Source organism: Plutella xylostella, chromosome 5, assembly GCF_932276165.1.
Source record: "Plutella xylostella chromosome 5, ilPluXylo3.1, whole genome shotgun sequence".
Taxonomy (NCBI): domain Eukaryota; kingdom Metazoa; phylum Arthropoda; class Insecta; order Lepidoptera; family Plutellidae; genus Plutella; species Plutella xylostella.
The window spans coordinates 3,920,606-3,939,574 of record NC_063985.1 but is presented as its reverse complement, the minus strand read 5'-3'; the positions used below and the strand labels follow the sequence as shown (position 1 = coordinate 3,939,574).

The 18,969-nt window shown below is 41.0% G+C and overlaps 2 protein-coding genes across 2 annotated transcripts; both read left to right on the top strand.

The window, feature by feature from the left end:
* The first annotated feature begins 604 nt into the window (after positions 1-604).
* On the top strand, positions 605-1,898 carry LOC105396894 (myb/SANT-like DNA-binding domain-containing protein 4). The gene is made up of 5 exons (XM_048633393.1): positions 605-661; positions 812-1,018; positions 1,112-1,394; positions 1,487-1,552; positions 1,722-1,898. Exons 2-5 carry the CDS (start codon positions 812-814, stop codon positions 1,883-1,885), a joined length of 720 nt encoding a protein of 239 aa, XP_048489350.1. The 5' UTR covers positions 605-661; the 3' UTR covers positions 1,886-1,898.
* Positions 1,899-2,786: 888 nt separating this feature from the next.
* On the top strand, positions 2,787-18,869 carry LOC105396905 (UPF0489 protein C5orf22 homolog). Its single transcript, XM_011568918.3, has 4 exons — positions 2,787-2,935; positions 16,772-17,664; positions 18,220-18,465; positions 18,651-18,869. The coding sequence occupies exons 2-4, from the start codon at positions 16,840-16,842 to the stop codon at positions 18,753-18,755; spliced, it is 1,176 nt and encodes a 391-aa protein (XP_011567220.3). The 5' UTR covers positions 2,787-2,935; positions 16,772-16,839; the 3' UTR covers positions 18,756-18,869.
* Positions 18,870-18,969: the final 100 nt, after the last annotated feature.

The following is an 18,969-nucleotide window of genomic DNA, read 5'->3' as shown; positions in this document are numbered from 1 at the left end:
TATAAATTCACGTTATTTCCCGTCAGAGAATATAAATAGGAAAAAGTAGGTTATACAATAAGGGCAATTCTTCTACATTTATAATACAGTGAAAGTACATATTAGACATAACATAATATCTCTGGATAAGTTGGAAAGCTCTATATGAAAGCGCCATCGTGCGCCACTCACAAGCTAAGGCGCTCCTCTCCTCTCACCGAGTCGAGGTGGGGCATCGCGGTAGCATTCTCGCCTCTAGAGCCGCGCCGCAGTTTACTTATCCCTATTTTATCTTAGTCCCGTTTATAATATACTCTATGACTTATCTAAAGCTGCGTACAGACCGGCCCAACGAACGGGTTTCGGTGACCTTCGTTGCTGTATTATGTATGATAAATATCCATTCGTCGTTCGTTGGCCCGGTCTGTACGCAGCTTAATAATCCGCCCTTTGTAAAGCTTTTTCGTGCAATCGGTCTACGACTGTACAAGTTATTATTCTGAGGCTCGAAAGTTATGGCTCTGTGATGTTACTGTCATCGTTCCATAGATGATGTCAAACTTGTCATTGTCAAAATCTTATGTCATATTGTCTTGTCTGTGATAAAAATACCAAAATAAAAATAGTGAATTTCGAACTAAAAATTAATAAAAACGTGAAACTTATTAATTAAACTGAAAAGGTAAAGATAAATACAATCATGGAAACTTATGACACTTTCACTGGGCTGGTCATGTAAAAGCTTTCACTTGGTCCTTGTTTTAAAAGAGCAAGTTCTGGGAGATCATGAAATTTTTCATTTCTACTCTATTTTTACCGCTCTCCTTTTTAGATGCCGGCTAAGAAACAAATAACCGAGGCACAAGAACGACTCCTTCTGCAAATGATGCAGGAGAACCCCGAGATTGCCAACAATCGCGTGACGAGCCTGACGGACTCCATGGCCAAGCAGAATTTACAGAAATTTTGGGAATCATTAGCGTCCCGGCTGAATGCCACGGGCTCCGGCAACAAGAGAGTATGGCAGAAGTGGCGAGACGTAAGTAAGCACTATAATCTCAGTTTTTAACACCTAGCTATAAACCAATATTTCTTACGTTATTGAAAATCCATTTCATTTTATTTGCTTCAGTATTGGACCGAGCGTAAGTACGGAGTGAGAAGAAAGGTGGCAAAGATTCAAGCACACACCGGCTCAGGAAGTTCCGCTATAAAACTGACTGATGTAGAAGAACAAATCCTAGAAATAATGGATATGAAACCAACCCACTTAAGGGAATCCTCAGCAGCTCAAGGATATTATAATCAAGAGTTTGTCCTGGAATGTACTCCGGCAATGAATAGACCACAGTCTCCGGTGTCTCCTGCCCATTCACCACTGATGGAATCTATGCAAAACACTTTACATAAGTCAGGTGAATAAAATAGTGTATAATACATTATGAATATTATTGTTTCCTGTTAGATAAATGATGAATTAAAAATGCTATAAATACATTTATTACAGAAATTAAGTCAGATCCACTGCAAGAACAAGAATCACAGCCTTCATCACCCTCTAATAGTCCAATGCGTATGTATTTACTTTTTAACAAAAAATATATTATCTTATATATTGACTGATCCTTTTGTCAGAAGTTGTGCAATAAATGTTAGGACAGTATGAGAAAGCAACACACTAACACAGAAAATGACTCTTAACCTTTTTTTTAAATCCTTCACATGATTTTTTTTTGTTCTAGGAGATGAACTAGTCACTCAAGCCCCTTCATGGGCTGTTGAATTGGAGAACAGGAGAATGGAGATAGAGAGCCAACAGCTGCGGGTGTTAGAGCGACTCGCCACATCAGTTGACAAGCTCGCCACTACTGCTGATAAGCTACTACAGATGCTAGCAAATAAATAAAGCAATGGCTTTTGGGTAACGGATAAAGACTTGTTTGGTGTTGTTTTTTAATTTCTTCAATAATTATTGTTCTTTATTCTTACATTCAGATATAAAAAACGAATGTACTTATGCAGTCGAATTATCTGATAGATACCTCTTGCTTTTATTATTATTTTTAAACATTCATTAAACAACATTTTTCTTAATTTACAGGAATGAAAGCTGATTCAATAAGTGATTTAAATGTGGCCATGAAAATCATGGTTAGCAACATACATCACCAGAAATTGTATGTTGTTATACTATACTACAAAATACTGAAGGAAAGTGGTGGAGCCAAGACGAATTATCAATATATGTAATATGCTATCCAGTCATAAATCTTTCTTTGATTTGATGCCTACACCAAGCTACACCATATTTAATATGTGAATCTCATGGTTTGAACATGTTACAAATGGAGGGATGGATAGAGATGTGTGAGGAGTTAAGTAATAAAAATACTTGTTTTACATCATTATGTCATTTTATTTTTATAGTTGTTAGAAATATAATGTGGTGAAAGCAAATAAATATGCAAATACAAGACACTGTACAAGAAACAAAAAACACACTCATTGAACATCTAAGAGCAGAACCAATAATTATCCATAAAAATTATCTTCCCAGTCTGAGGATCGAACCCCGTACCCTCGGCTCAGCAGTCAGAGACAATAACCACTGCGCCATCTAGTCCTCTGGGTGGGTGGTAATATTAGTTATGCACCGCCATCTAGTGACGAGTAGCGAAACTAAAAGAAAAAATCAGCGGAAACGGAAATCAATCACATGAAATAATTATTCGGATTGAAGAAAGATGAATGAAAGTTCTACTATTATATTAAAAGACTCGTGCTTGCTTCGTCACAGACCAAACCAACCAATGAACACAATTTATTTGACATTGACATTAGCCAAACAATAACAATATTTTAGGTTATGTTATGAGTTTAAAAGTTTTTTATTAATTTAGACCCATAGTTATTGTGTTTAATTAAACATTACTACGTTCATCTGGCCAAAGTAACTGTAAGTATGTAAATGATATTAGTAAATAATCTATTTATTAAGTTTTAGGCTGAACTTGATGCAATATCGGCATCGAGTTTGATTTCTACCTATATTTAAAATGTGAAAGCTAGCACCTTTCTCTGTATCACTTTGAGTTTGATCTTCGGCGGTGATAGCTCAGTCGGGTAAGCGCCCGCTTCTCACGCCAGAGATTCGGGTTCGGATCCCGGCGCTGACATGTACCATGAGTTCTTGAATTTAAGTAGGTACAATGTATATAGCATCACTATCATATCATCACATATAGGTGAAGGAAAACATCTTGAGGAAACCTGCATTTCTAGATTTAGCATATCTAGATATTTTATGTGAACCCACCCACCAACCTGCAGTGGGCCAGCATGGTGGGAAATGGTCTAAGCTTACGAAGGCAGTTTAGACCTTGGGAATATGCACAAAGGTTCCATTCAAGAGAACAGGTACTGACACCCCCACAGAGAATAGAATAGAATAGAGCTTGATCTTCGACCACAAAACTTTGATATTTTACAGTGTGCACTGCTGCAACCACTTTTAACTCATGTTTTGTTAGTTCTACTAGTGCAAGTAATAAGCTCATTGTCTTTTTGTCATGTTTTAAGCATAGCATTCTACTATTAATAATGAAATTAACAACTTTCAAAACCCTTAGATATCAATATAAAATAAAGAAAATTTCTTGGACAGGTGAGGCTAGGCTAGGCTTACTTGCAATAACTACAATTATGAAAAATGAAAAAAGTAACACACATGTACTTAAAAGTATGAAAAAACAATAATTTTTTTTATACACTGCCGGGCAATGAAAAAGTTCCACTCACAAAATGCCAACAACAAACGATCCAATTTTTTTCAAAGATTCAATTTAAAATTGGAAAAAATAATACCGATTTTAGTTGGTAATATCCTGATGCTCTTTTAAATGTACTTCAATGTTGCAGAAGACGGCATTAAGCTAGCCTTTTCCCTTTAGAAGTAATTTGGTGCTTTTCTCAGTGGAACCTTTTCATTGCCCGTGAGTGTATTTTCATCTGTTATAAATGTTACATGACACATTATTATCTTTATAGAGATACTACAAAGGGTCCAAAATAGTGTGCTCAAAGCTATAGTAAACACCCCATGGTTCTCTAGAATGGAAGATATCTACGAATACCTAGATTTTAACACAGTTAATGAGGAAATTAATATGAAAACAAAAACATACAGGACAGGATAACCTACCATCAAAACAAACTTGTCCAGATGCCTGAAGAGGCTGCACACATGGGATAACCATAATAAAGGGTGCCTGACAGTGGGAGTGACCTTACCAAGCCCATGTCTCTCAACACAACTGCTCATAGTACACATACTGATTGCATGTTTGCAAAATCATTAAAAAAAAGTATCTTAGATAAAAAAAAACAGACTTTAGTTGCAGGATAGATAGAATTTGTGAAAAGGGGGTTGAAAGTTTATAGGAAAAAGAAGATTAGTTAAAGACTATTTTATTAGAAACTTCACAGTAGTAGTCTTAAGGAGTCTACACACCAAACCCGCCGACCCGCCGACACAGCCCGGCGGCTTGGTGTCGGCGACTTTGTTTCAAGAATCATGTCGGCGACTCGTACCCGCGCGTGCAAGTACTAAAAAAGTTGTACTGATTTCTTGCCGCCGACCTCACCGACACAGCCCCATGACACATGTTGGCGGGTTGGCGGGTTTGGGTCGCCGACACGAAGTCGCCGGGCTGTGTCGGCGGGTTTGGTGTGTAGAGTTGTAGACTCCTTTAGTCTTAGTAACCTCAGAACCAGTACCACCTACTATCACAATGTATTGGGTTCCGCTCATCTCGCATAATCTTTATTGACCAAAACTCATTTCGCATAACTCGTATGGTCTAAACTTTTTTGGCCGAACCATCACTTTGCCAAGACTTATGTGGCATAAGGCTCGTTTCGTCTAAAACTCTTTAGGCACAATCTTTAAACACCTAAGTTTCGTTTGCTCAAATTTATGTTCGTCTATACCTATGTATAGTCTTGTTTCTCCTAATGTTATCTTAATAAATAATATATTAAGTATGTAGTAAATGTACAAATTGTGGTATTTTTCTCCTACATCCCGAAAATCACGATATTGTATGATCAAAAAATCGAAAGTTAACGACCATTATAATTATTACAAACCCCATGAGATCGAAACTTAAAAATAGGTGCGACGACGAGCAAAGCGAGGAGGAGCGTGTTAGGTGCACATGTTCATCAAAACCAAAGCGGAGCGCAGCGAAACGGAGCGGAGCGGAGCGTTTTCCAAACAGCGGAAACAATACAAGGCAACAGATTGCGCTATGTAGGGAGACGCTCCGTCAAAGTTAAAGCCAAACTAATATTATTACTTTGTATAAACCTATGCCATAGCATTATTAGGCTATTCAAGATTTGGCCATACCATTATTAGGCTAAACAATGTTATGCGAAATAACTTTTTAGTAAACGAGATTTATGCCATACGATTTTCGGCGTAACGAGACTTTGACCAAACGTTACTATGCAGAACGAGATTAGGCAAATAAATCTTATGCCAAAAAAGGTAGAACCCAATGTATTATATAAATTTTATTGAACAGCAAGAAAATACTGAACAAAAATTATATCATCCATTTGAGAGCTATGAGGCAGTCACATGCACATAGACATAACACATTCAAATTATAATAATTTCATCCCAAAGGACAAAGGCAGGGTTCTAAGGACGTTTTGTACCACTATGGAAATGACGGGTTCCGTAATGAAAGTACCATGATTAGAGAGACACTGTACATGTACACAAGTCAATTAATTACTAGATTTTTAGAAGCTGGGAGAAAAGAGAAAAACGGAAAAAAAGAATCTTTAAAATGTAGTCGCAATGGAACGTAAACATTCATACAGGAAGAATGGAACGTCAAGTGAAGTAATGTTTATGCCAAGTACTCTGTGATTTACGTCATAAATGTCTAGGTTGGATCTCAGTATAATCATAAAAATTGACAAACCAGAGCAGAAAAATTGAAATGATAAAAAAATGTGTCATGTCAACAACTAAACGTCAACACTTGAACAACAAAAGACGAACAACGTGAATAATAATTTGATAGCTTTTTTTTTTTTTTCCGGGGTTCGCGTTGGTTGGTGCTCACGTGTTCCTCAATTTTCGCGTCTTTGGACCCCTTTTTTGGGTCAATTTAGCAGTTAATTCTTGTTATTTGTAGTAATTGTGGTGTTGGTAAGTGTTTAGTGTTGTGTTCGTCCATCCATTAAAAGTGTTTGTTCCATTTTAATAAAAATGGAGCATCATTCGGATCCCCCGATCCGGCTGCCGCCAGATCCCCCTGATGGCGAAATGCAGAGTATGCAGACGCCCGAACAACCCCCGCTATCCCCCATATTGTTCACCGAACCATCCCAGGAGACGCGAAAGCGTCCCAGGGATGATCAACAGTCGCAACCGCAAGGTAAGCGCGTTATTGTTAGTCCCGATCTGGCATCCGCTAGCATCCAGACTATCTACACCCACCCAAGCCTCGACGCCGTCAAGGTGTACGATGATTTAGACGCAGGCCCGTTCATTGTTAACGTCAGCCAGGAAGTCCCTTCTGGAAATCCTGCCTCTGGTGCCCCACTTAGGGCTATCAAGTTCGGCCAATTTTTATATCAAAATAAAATAATGGATATTACCCGAGATGGTGTTAAAATGACGGGAAGAAACAGAGTATCAGTAGAATTCAGATCCGCAAAGGCAGCCAACGAATTCGTTCATCATCCCGCTCTTGCGCAAAATAAGTTCAAGGCTGTTATCCCCACATATAACATCACCCGTATGGGTGTTGCCAAAAGAGTCCCGGTGGATCTCTCACTGGACGATTTTGTCAACTCCCTTGACCTCCCACAGGGCTGCGGTATGGTGCTGAAGGCCCGCAGATTTAGCAGAAAGGTGGTCAATGATGGCGTTACAACTCATGTCCCAACTCAAAATGTAGTGATTACATTCAGGGGACAATATCTCCCCGAGAAAATATACTCTTTCCGGGCTGTAGTAGAAGTTGTGAGGTATACATACCCCACAATTCAATGCTACGCCTGCTGTAGATTTGGACACACCCAGGCTCAATGCCGTTCAAAACCAAGGTGCTTCAAGTGTGCTCAACCACACTTGGGTGAATCGTGCAATACTCCCCAACCAACTTGCCTTTACTGTTCTGGTAATCATCCCTCAACAGACAAGAATTGCCCTGAACAGTCAAGGCAAAAATCAATTAAAGTATTAATGTCGCAGGACAGCATCTCCTTTGCTGAGGCAGATGCTCGCTTACCCTCAAGCAAAAAGTCTTTTGCTGAAGTTGCTTCAACCAAACCAAATGGCCAGCCTCCCAACCGTTCCTACAAAAAAACTGTAGTCACACAACGCAGGCCTAGGTCCCCCCTTCGTCCTGGATACGACAAACTTGCCCATCAGGCCATCATCTCTTCTCCACCTTCTTCACTTCCTAATGGAAGTGCCCTGAGTGTAATCACTCCCAACGACAATTTGCTAGACCACCTCTTGTCTCTGGTTGTTAGTCTGCTGGCTAAATTCAGTGACACCTTACCGCCCAACGTTGCCCAAAAATTACAAGTTATCTCGTCCCTAATTCACAATGGCTCTGAACCCACCCCCAATGGCTGCGAACCCGATCCGGGTTCTTCAGTGGAATACGCAGAGCATTAGCAGCAAGAAAAGCGAACTGCTCACATTAATTGATGACATCAAGCCCGCTGTCCTTGCCATCTCGGAGACATGGCTTGTGCCGGGGTCCCGTTTTCGGGTTTCTGGTTACTCATGTCTGCGGGATGACAGGGATGACGGGTATGCTGGGTGCGCTTTGCTAGTAAAGCGTTCCCTTACCTTTTCTTCTATCCCTATCCCCCCCCACGGGCAGGAGTTTAACGTCGTAGCTCTTAGGGCTATAGGCGTTACATTCGTGTCCGTCTACTTCCCTGATCCTCACCCTTCTCTTCTTCCTTCTTTTTACAATATAATTTCTTCTCTTCCACGGCCACTCCTGATCATGGGGGACTTTAACGCCCACCACTCCTCTTGGGGCTCTTATCGTACTGACTCATTTGCTGTCGCCCTCTTAGACGTGCTTGATACCTTAGATGTTTGCATTTTAAATGACGGGTCTCCAACCCGTCGAGTCCATCCTCATCAAAACCCTAAAAGTGCAGTGGATCTATCCTTCTGCTCTCCTCTTCTCTCATCATCTATATTCTGGAGGGTCCTTCCAAATACTTTTGGAAGTGATCATTTTCCCATTGCAATCACCATACCCAACAAGACCAGCATTCTCACTGACAGATGTGCCTTTCCAAGGTATATGGTTGGTGAGAAAGACTGGTCCAACTTTATCTTATCAATAGAAGATAAACTTAGCCTGATCCAGCCCTGTTCTAGAGATAATTTCCTTGCGAACTATGACATGTTTGAGAGAGCATTAACATCCTCTGCAAAAAACAAAAAAACCCGCAAATGCCAAAGAGTCTCACCGCCTTGGTGGGACTCCGACTGTACAACGGCCATTGACGAACGCAATAATGCAGAGGGTGTTTATCTCTCAAACATGAACATGGACAATTTTATTAATTATAAACGCATAGCGGCTCGCACTAAAAGGCTTCTTAAAAAAAAGAAGAAGCAGGGCTGGTTCAGGTTTTGTGAACGTCTCTCCCCCATTTCCCCCCCTTCCTTAGTGTGGAGATATATCCGACGTTTCCGCGGATCTCTGAACGTTGAGGATATTACATGTAACGATCCCTCTATATGGCTCGAAGGGTTCAGTGATAAGCTGGCCCCTCCATATGTCCCACACTATGATTCTTTTCCTCCACCCCCGTCTATTATACAATCTTCAGACAGACTGGATTCACCATTCTCCATGGATGAACTTCAATCTGCTCTATCAGGTCTATCCGATTCATCTCCAGGTATTGATGGCATCCCATATTCCTTTCTTTCAAAATCAAGCCTAAGGATCAAGCGGGTCTACTTGGAGCTGATAAATTACTTCCTTGAGTATGGAGTTACTCCTAACTCATGGAGTAAGCAGATAGTCGTACCTATATTGAAATCTGGCAAAGACCCTCGTGATCCAAACTCCCGACGACCGATCGCCCTATCCTCCTCCTTGGCTAAAGTTTTAGAACATTTAATAAAGTGCAGGCTTGAATGGCTAGTCGAGAACAAAGGCATCTTAGCCAAAACCCAGTTTGGGTTCAGAAAAGGCATGAGCACTTTGGACAGCCTCGCGATTCTTACTACTGACATCCAAATAGCCTTTAAGAGGAAAGAATACCTGGTGGGTGTCTTTCTTGATGTAGCATCTGCTTACGACAACGTACTTCTTCCTGTGCTCAGGCAGAAAATGCGCCAGCTGAGTATTCCAGTGAAGCTTACCCGTCTGGTTTGCAGTCTATTGATGGAGAGATCCATTTTTATTAAATCACCTACATGTTCCGTAGACCATCCCAAATTTGTTTGGAAAGGCCTCCCCCAGGGTTCAGTCTTGAGCCCTCTCCTGTACAGCCTCTACACGTATGATCTTGAACGGTCCGTTGACTGCTTTTGCGATATTCTACAATATGCTGACGACCTAGCACTCTACTATGCTTCCTCTTCATTAGCAGAGACCAATGTCCAGCTGAATCTGGCCTTAAGATACCTCTCGGACTGGCTGACTCGACATGGCTTATCCTTATCCACCCAAAAATGTACAGCAGTCGTATTTACCAAAAAGCGTACCATCCCAGACGTGGACATCGTTATTGGAGAAGATACAATTGCTGTATCAAGTGAAGTCAAATTCTTAGGCGTGATATTGGACTCCAGGTTATCAGGTACCCATCACATGAGCTATGTGGCTCGGAAGTGTGAGAGGGGTGTCAACGTCCTCAGATCACTGTCGGGTGTTTGGTGGGGTTCTCACCCGTACTCACAGAAACTGCTCTATAATGCTATAGTCCGGAGCCATTTCGACTACGCTGCCTTCATAATAGATCCGTGCAATAAAGCAGCTCTGGAAAAAATAGACAAAGTGCAGTATAAGTGCCTTCGCATAGTTTCGGGAGCGATGAAATCCTCCCCCACTAATGCCCTCCAGGTTGAGTGCGTTGACCCTCCTCTCTCACTTCGGAGGCAATACTTATGTGATCGATTTTTCTTCCGAATTTGGCAATCGACCTCTCACCCTTTATTGGCCAAACTTGATACCCTTAATCGCCTATGTAATACTCAAGAAACCCATGGACTTTCCTATCTACTAAAAACTTATATCTTTTCTGCTAACCTCCCACACCCTACATCAAAATTTAATATTAACCCTCTGTTTGATGTTCCTTACGACGCCTTAGTTTTTCAGCCCAATGTAGTCATGGATTTAGGTATCCGTAAAGACTCTCCTGCCGCTGAAAAAGCTCTAAGTGCGAAACTCAATTCAGAGTGGCCAGGCTGGCTCCCCATTTTCACTGACGCTTCCAAACTCTCTGAAAACAGCAACGTGGGTTTGGCCGTATGGCTGCCCAAGTACAAAGTTGCACTCAGTTTTAAGCGTCCCCCTGAATCCTCGGTCTTCACGGGCGAGGCAACAGCTATTCTCGAGGCGCTTCTGTACGCTGAGTCACACAAACTTAACAAATCTATTATCCTTTCTGATTCGGCCAGTTCCTTACTAGCAATTATTTCCTTTCCCTTTAAATCCAAATCCAAATTTCCTATCATTTTAAAAATTAGAGAAACCCTATTCCGGTGCATGACTCAGGGTATTGAAGTAGCTATCGCTTGGATACCTGGGCACAGTGGTATCATTGGTAATGAGTGTGCAGATTCCTTTGCTAAGGATGCCGTTGGCTTGGGCCTGGATACTCATTACCAAAATTTTGCCCACGACCTTGCCTCGCTCGCAGGATCGAGGCTGGACAGATCCTGGAATGTGTCTTGGGACACTTCCAGGAACATCAAAGGTAAGTTCTACTCCCGTATACAACCTCATATTCCCAAAAAGCCATGGTTTTTTAGAGCCAAACAATTAGATAAAACCACCACTTCAACTATTTGTAGACTGCGTCTGGGTCACGCGTGCACCCCGGTGCATTTGGCTAGGATTCGGGTCCGTGATAGCTCTGTCTGCGACTGCGGTGCCAGTGAAGGAACTGTTGATCATCTCTTCTTCGAATGTCCCAATCTTCAATCTTCTTTATATGATATCCTCCCTCCCACTATCCCCAAACCTGTAAATACTAACTATCTTCTAACCCTTGTACATACTCCCCTTGTTAATATACTGTACAAATTCCTTAAGACTAACAATATTAAACTGTAAATGTGTTTGTACATATATACTAACAAATCTAACCTTTACTTGTGATGTCCTTTTGTACATATATTGTGTTTGTCTGGTTGTTTCAGGTTTTAACTGTACATATAGTCTAAAATAACCGTAACGACTGCTTTTCAATACCGCGAGCATTGGTCACGTGACTCTGGCCCAGTTAGCCGTGTTAGTCACACACGGCAAAGAGCCATTCATCCAAAATTGAATTGAATTGAATAATTTGATAATAATATGTTAGGTATATCAAGTTATATGTTTACGTTTAAATAAATACGGGACGTGCAACGTACATAATAAATATAATGATTTTATTAATATTATCAACTAGATCAGGCTACTACTTTCATCATGGAATAATGTTATACTTATCCAACTTCTGAAGTTTTAAATTGCCATTCCGCAACAAGGATCTGCTATGCCATTTCGAAATGCTATATGTAAAGGTTCTACTATATGGGTATGCATTTGGCGAGTAATGTAATGAAATAATATATACTGTTTAAAAGATCATTGTTTTATTTACATAACATAATTTGCCTGGAATCAACTTTAGGAATTTTATATTCCTATTACCTACTTTATTCTATTCTCTGTTGGGGTGTAAGTACCTGCACCTGGCTCTCTAGATGTGCTAAATCTAGATAGGTATGCAGGTTTCCTTCACTGTAAGTGTGATGGTATACATTTTAATTAGATTCAAAGAACACATTGGTACATGTCAGCGCCGGGATTTGAACTGCAGAACGCAGTTGCTCTTCTCATATTTGACTTAGGTATTTATCATCCTATGGTTCATAGAAAATATTGTCAGGATTTTGCGTGTTCTTGTTCTGCTGCTTCTGCAGGTTCCTGATGAAGAAGTGGGACGGGAGCCTGCCGGGGAGGTGGAACAGGAACCGGGTCTGGTTCTCCCCTTTGTCACATTTGTTCTATATCTTCAGCAGTTTCAGCGGTATTCAAAATATTAAATAATTAGGTTAGGTAATGGAAAATGAAATAACAACTACTATGACAAGATTGACAAGCAAGATTCAGTGTTATTAGATTTAAATATTCAAAAAATATCGATTATAGTGAATCGAATAAAGAGAAAAAGAAAATGGTTTACTATGGATAAAAGTCTTCAAGACTTAAATAGAATGATATTTTATAAACCAAATGTACTAGTTTTGGATTTCGGGTATGAACGTCAGATTCCAAGTACGTCAGATTCCATCGACGTCATTTTCCTACTAGGTCATTTTCCAACAAGGTCAGATTTTCAATTTTTGGTACAGTTCATCACATTATTATGTACTATGTGTTTTCCGTTTATGATACACAGCATATTATTTAAACTCCTGGAGCGATGGTAGTCGGGTAAGCGCTCGCTTCACACGCTTCTTCAAATAGTACCAGAACATGTAATTTATTGATAAATAAAATATCTTTTGTATTTAAGAATGTATCGATATTTCTATTCGATTACTTTTTTGCTCGGATTTGCTGGTAATATTCCGAGGTCTGGCACCACTGTTGTTACGTTCCGTTCTCTATATGTTTGTTTTTACGTTCCATTATCCTTAGATTTAAATATTCTTCATTTATCATTTTTTCTTTTCCCCCGACTTCTAAAAATATTGTAATTACTGAAAATACCTTATCTACACTGTATTAATAAATGGTGAAAACATGGTTCTGAAACGCTCCAAAAAAAAGGCGGTACGCCCACTGCCGTTCTCCTTTCGTTGTGGGTTATTTAATTATGCATATCAACTGTTGCTTAACATGATAGGACATTCTTGCACTTCTTCATGGTAAGCATATTATATTATAGGTAATTATACATAACTATATACCTAAACTTCTCGGCACATTACCATTTTGTAGATTTTAAGAGCATTGTGATGTGAGGGCACAGAAAGATTACCTGTAATAATAATAATATTAATCTTTATTTGCACACCATGAAACATAACTTAAATTTAACTTAATTATAATACATGCACAAATGGCGGTCTTATCGCTAAGAGCGATCTCTTCCAGACAACCGTTGTAGGTAAAAAGTTAAACATTGGAAAAGGGCACTTAGGTGTACTTAATTACGAAATTAACAACTAAAAACAATCACAATCAAATTAATGAAGACATAAAATACATATATAATTATAAATACATACATAAATAAATAAATATATAACAATAATTAAATAAAATAATATATATTATAAATATATTAGCTCTGACAATTTAAATAACTAAAATAAAAATAATTTAAATAAGACTCAACTTGTTCTTCAAGATAATGACTTTTGATCATGCGTTTAAAAGACGCAGGAGATGGCGCTTGCCTTATATTTAAAGGGAGAGCGTTCCATAGTTGGATGGCTTGGACTGTAAAAGAGTTGGAGTAAAAAGAAGTTGTATGGGGCGGAATATTTATACGAAGATTTTCAGTGGAACGTAGATTTTTACGTGGCCAGCCCATTGCCACGGCGTAGCACGTAGCCCGCAGAGCCGACGACCGCTGGAGTACAAAGGTTCTGGAGTGGAGACCCCGTGTCGGCAAACGGCGTGTCGGTCGCCCCCCAACCCGTTGGTCTGATGATCTGCGGAAGGTAGCGGGAAGCCGCTGGATGCAGATGGCGGGTGACCGTTTGGGGTGGCGATCGTTAGGAGAGGCCTATGTCCAACAGTGGACTACAGAAGGCTGAGAGAGAGAGAGAGAGAGTAGATTTTTATTGTGTGACGTGAAGCGAAACTCGAAACGTTCCTTAAGGTATGAAGGTGAAGACGGATTAAACAGTATCGAATAAAGCAGAGAGAGAATATGTGTATTCCGGCGATCTGTAATCTCTCATATCTCGTATCACAGAGACTGGACGTATAGCTCTTTCCATAGTGAATATTTTGAGCATTGCCGTAAGCCGTAAGTATCATTTCAGTATCGCTTTTCAAACTGCCGAGTTTCAGCTGAAAATATTTATCACCAGTATTCCAACATGATCACCGGCCGGACGCAATGGTTGAAGTCTTCTGCTTCTGACCAATCTGTGACAAAGTCGACTTTACTTTATGCGTTAATTTTTTTGGGCAAACATTCGCTAGTACACATAAAACACATTGTATCTAGTTATAATGTATGCCATACAATTCATAATATACTCTGGCATAGTACCCTATTATGAACATTATACCTACATACATTACCGATGAAGTTGTGCAGTTAAAACATAATTTGTACACCCTATTGACGTCTCGGCCTGCCTCTCCGCCGGCCTGCCTCTCCGCCGGCGCCCGTCGCCCGGCACGAGACGGAGATGGCGGGACGACCTGGACAAATTCGACAGTAACTGGGCTGAGAGTGCACAGGATCGTAGGGTGTGGAAGGAAAAAGGGGAGGCCTTTGCCCAGCAGTGGGAAACCAAATAGGCTATGTAAAAAAAAAAAATTGACGTAGTGACTTACCTACACTATACGAAGTGATCTGAGCAGCACACGCTGGTCAGTCAGTAAGGGCTGGTCGTACCTTGACCCGCAGGTAGGTTTGCGGCGCAATAGGTCACGGGGGTTGGGGAGGGGGCCGTGTTTGGGCGGCGGCATCGGCGTGGTGACGTCACGCGCAGTATCGACCGCGCTCGGCGTCATAACACCCCCCGCGCCCCCCTCGCCCGCCGCGCAACTACGCAGCAAGCCCGGAAGCGCCTAATGGAAAACATGAGAGACTCAATGTGCTTTAAACCTTTTTTTTTCAGAGCTGAAAGTATTCTTTGGCTCGGCGCTTTCATTAAATACATATAGGAATAGATTTCCGCATACACTACTCAAAGTAAAGAGGATAACCGTAACTTAGTATAAAAAGCTGAACCGATTTTAATTAAACATAGCAGCACCAATAGCTCTTGTACTAGGATCGAATATATGCCCTCTTATAACAAAAGTTAAACTCTACATTCCGTTCCGGATTCAATAATTTGTCTCCCATCGTCTTCATAGGATTTCGCCTTAATCCCTCTTCCGATTATTCTCAAAACATCTGCGGTGCGTGTCCTGCAGATATTATTCCATCTGCCCAGTAGTTTACATATTGTTGCCCGGCAGATTTTTTTAAAGCAAATTTGATTTAGTTTGTCTTTTTGGTATAATGTATTTGTAACAAATAGAACCAAACTAATTTTCAACACAAAATAGCTAGGTTTAAATGCCTGTAGCTATAATCGTTTGCAATAGAATCCAACAATCATGTAAACAAACCAAATTGTCACGATTACTCCGTAATCACATACATTTGACGATCAATTATGAACATAGTCTGATTTCAACGAACGCACCATTGTTTTCACATTATCTTCAACACGATTTAACTTGTATTTATAAGTTAAATTTGTTAAAACATTTGCAACGTAAAAATTTTGAAGTATTTGCCAAGCTGTCATCTTTGTTTTTTACTCATCTAACTCTATAAGTCATTGAAAAGTTAGTGTTGTTCGTAATCTGAAGTTATGTTTTAATTTTAATTTAATCAATTATTTTAATTTAATAGTACCTATTTGAATACAATAATCTTTTTTTTCAAGAGCTTAATATAATTAACCAAAGCGAAAAAAGGAAGAGGAAGAAATGAAAAAGCTCGACGGCATTTTAGACACGGCAAGCGATGACACAGTGGTTCCATTTATAATTACGGTCACCGGCGACACTTCTGATAGTGATGATGAAGAAGACGAAGATTTAAATTTGTTTTAATTACATTTTTTATATATGATCAGTTTTATTTTATAGTCTATGGCTTATATATTTAATCTAATTAGAACACTATGACATCACTATGGGCATAAACAATACGCTGTCAATGTCAGTCCGCCATATTTGTTTACATGATTGTTGGATTCTATTGCAAACGACTATAAGTACTTCCGTTGAATTTATCGTAGGCAGGTACTCTATGGTTAGATTAGACGGCTATGAAGTTGGAAGTCCAAGTTTACGGGCACGTAGCCTCTTAATGAGAAATTCCATGGCGCCTATTAGTAGAGTAATAAAATGGTAAGTATGCGGAAGTACCTTCGAGTCCCTCAACAAGTGCGCAGCGGGGGGCGGGGGCGGGGGCTCCGCATCGGATGAAGGGCCGTGACCCAAATCCGGGAGAGCCGATTCAACCGAGGTCCGCTCTGTTGACTTACCGGGCCGAGGGATGCTTTGTATAATATGGAAATAACAAGATACGGCTAATTTATTTATTTGTATCCGTAATGTGAAAAAATTGCGTGGGTCGCTAAATTAACAAAGCAATTTCTGGCTTCTGAAGCTGTTTTATAACTTTTGAGTACTTTGTAGGGTTTACTTTGACAATCGAGGGGGAAAGTTGTAAATAACTTGAGTGCGTAAAAGCTTTGCTCTACCCTTCAGTGAGGCAATTTTACTTACAGGTACTTATTTTGTTTCAGACTGTACCTACTTCGAATGAAAACACCACAACAACATAGCTATAGAATTCCAAAAGTAGCACATCAACATGTCTAATACTAATAACAGTAACAACGTGGGCGACGTCATCCCTTATTTGAAGCAGTTCAAGAGAATCCCCATATACGTGGTCGAGGAGCACAACGACGCGCTGCAGTTCATCTACTCGGCCATCGGAGGCAAGAAACTACCGGTAGAAGGGAACACGATCGTGCACCTCGACTCTCACCCGGACCTACTGGTGTCTCGGACCCTACGGGGGAGCGACGCACGCTCCGGTCGCGCCGTGTTGCCGCTTCTAGACATAGAGAACTGGATCCTCCCAGCAGTCGCCGCCGGACATATAGGCAGAGTCGTCTGGCTGCGCCCGCCCTGGGCCAAGCAGCTTAAAGACGGAACCCGCCTCATAACAATCGGCGACGACAAGGACACGGGACTCGTCCGGGTCGACAGCGCGGAACCCTACTATCTATCCGACGCTCTCTACTCCAAAGAACTGGTGGAAACAAAACAATTCACACTAACAGTCGCTGAGCTGGGCGACCCAGATTGCGAAAGAGAAAACGAGGAGGACCACACAATTGAAACGACGAAATTATTGGAAATCACTCAGCCGTACGTGTTGGATATTGACCTTGACTTCTTCAGTACGGGGAACCCTTTTCTCTCCGTATTCGAGAGTATCGGCCTGTACGATCTGTTAGAACCTATATTCAGCTTCGAAGTCCCTGAAAACGACGACGTGGAGACCGTGAAGCGAGTTATAAGAAATCGGGAGCAGCAGTTACAGGAATTAGAAAGCCTATTTCAGTTCCTGGAAGAGAATGATTCTCTCGACAAATGGCCGGGGGTGAAAACGGATCTCTTCATGGAGGTGAGTTACGGTTACGTCACTACTGCAGTTGTTTACCGCTGTTGCATAACTGTGGGGTTACCACCACCGAACATTAGCAATTCACAATCCATAAGCAGCGTCGCTCGCCTGTTACTCTAATGTTACTTTTATGGATCTTCAGATGTTTGACAGGCGAGCGACGCGACGCTGCTTTAAGGCCTCTACACACCAAAGCTGCTGACCCGGCGGCATAGCCCGGCGGCCTAGTGCCGGCGGGTTAACGTAGTACAAAATGAGGCATGATTGTACAAAATGTGGCCGGCGGGTTGAGCCGGCGGCCTAAGCCGCCGGGTCAGCGGCTTTGGTGTGTAGAGGCCTTTAAGATTTTTAGGGCTGATTTTTCAATATTCTGATAAGTGTTATCTGAGGAACAAAATTTTTGCTGTCATAGTCTAATACAAACATTCAGATGTGACAGCAACAATTTTATTCCTCAGATAACACTTATCTGTCTATTGAAAAATCAGCCCTTAATTGCTAATGTGTCGGTGTAGGTACGGCAGCTGGACAATCTCGATAAACTGCTCATTCCAGGTGTCAGACTTAGTAGAGGTGGTGCGCGGTGAGGCGGCGCGGCTGGGCGTGTCGCCGGACTGGTGGGCCGTGTTCACGGCGGGCTGCACGCGCGACCAGGACGGCTTGCCCTGCCACGTCAGCACCTACCAACAGATACAGAGCCTGGTGACTAGGTCCCTCCGCCCCCTGCTCCGCGCCCTCCCCCCGCCCGTCCTCATCACCATCGCGAGATCCACCGACGACGGCTACTGCCCTCCTGACCAGGTGATTATTAAGCTATTATTATTCTGACCTTTATAGTGCTCTTATTAAATTACTCGCCCCGCTTGATTGAAAATCAATTTTGATTAAGGTGATTCTAGTCCCGTCTGGGTGTTGATTTATTTAGCGCGTGTTCTAGCTAGCACGTGGATGTTTATCGTAATGGGGTTCATTTGTGTCCTGTGCAGGTGGACGACATTCAGAGCCTCGTGGTGCACGAGCTGAAGGAAGCCTACGAGACGGAGGAACCCAACTACTACTATCTCAGTAAAAGAAATGAAGAAGATGAGTAATCGTACCGTACTTATATGTAGTTATAAAAAACAAGGTGTAATAATTTAAGTAAAAATGTGTATTTATTTATTTGTCTATTTATAATCTCCATTTATATTATATGAATTTGGTTAAACCGAATAATAAAACAGATAAACATTTTCTTTTAAAAACTGTTTTATTTTAATCAAACTAATGTTTCTAAGTAACGATAACAAGACATCGCACTATTCC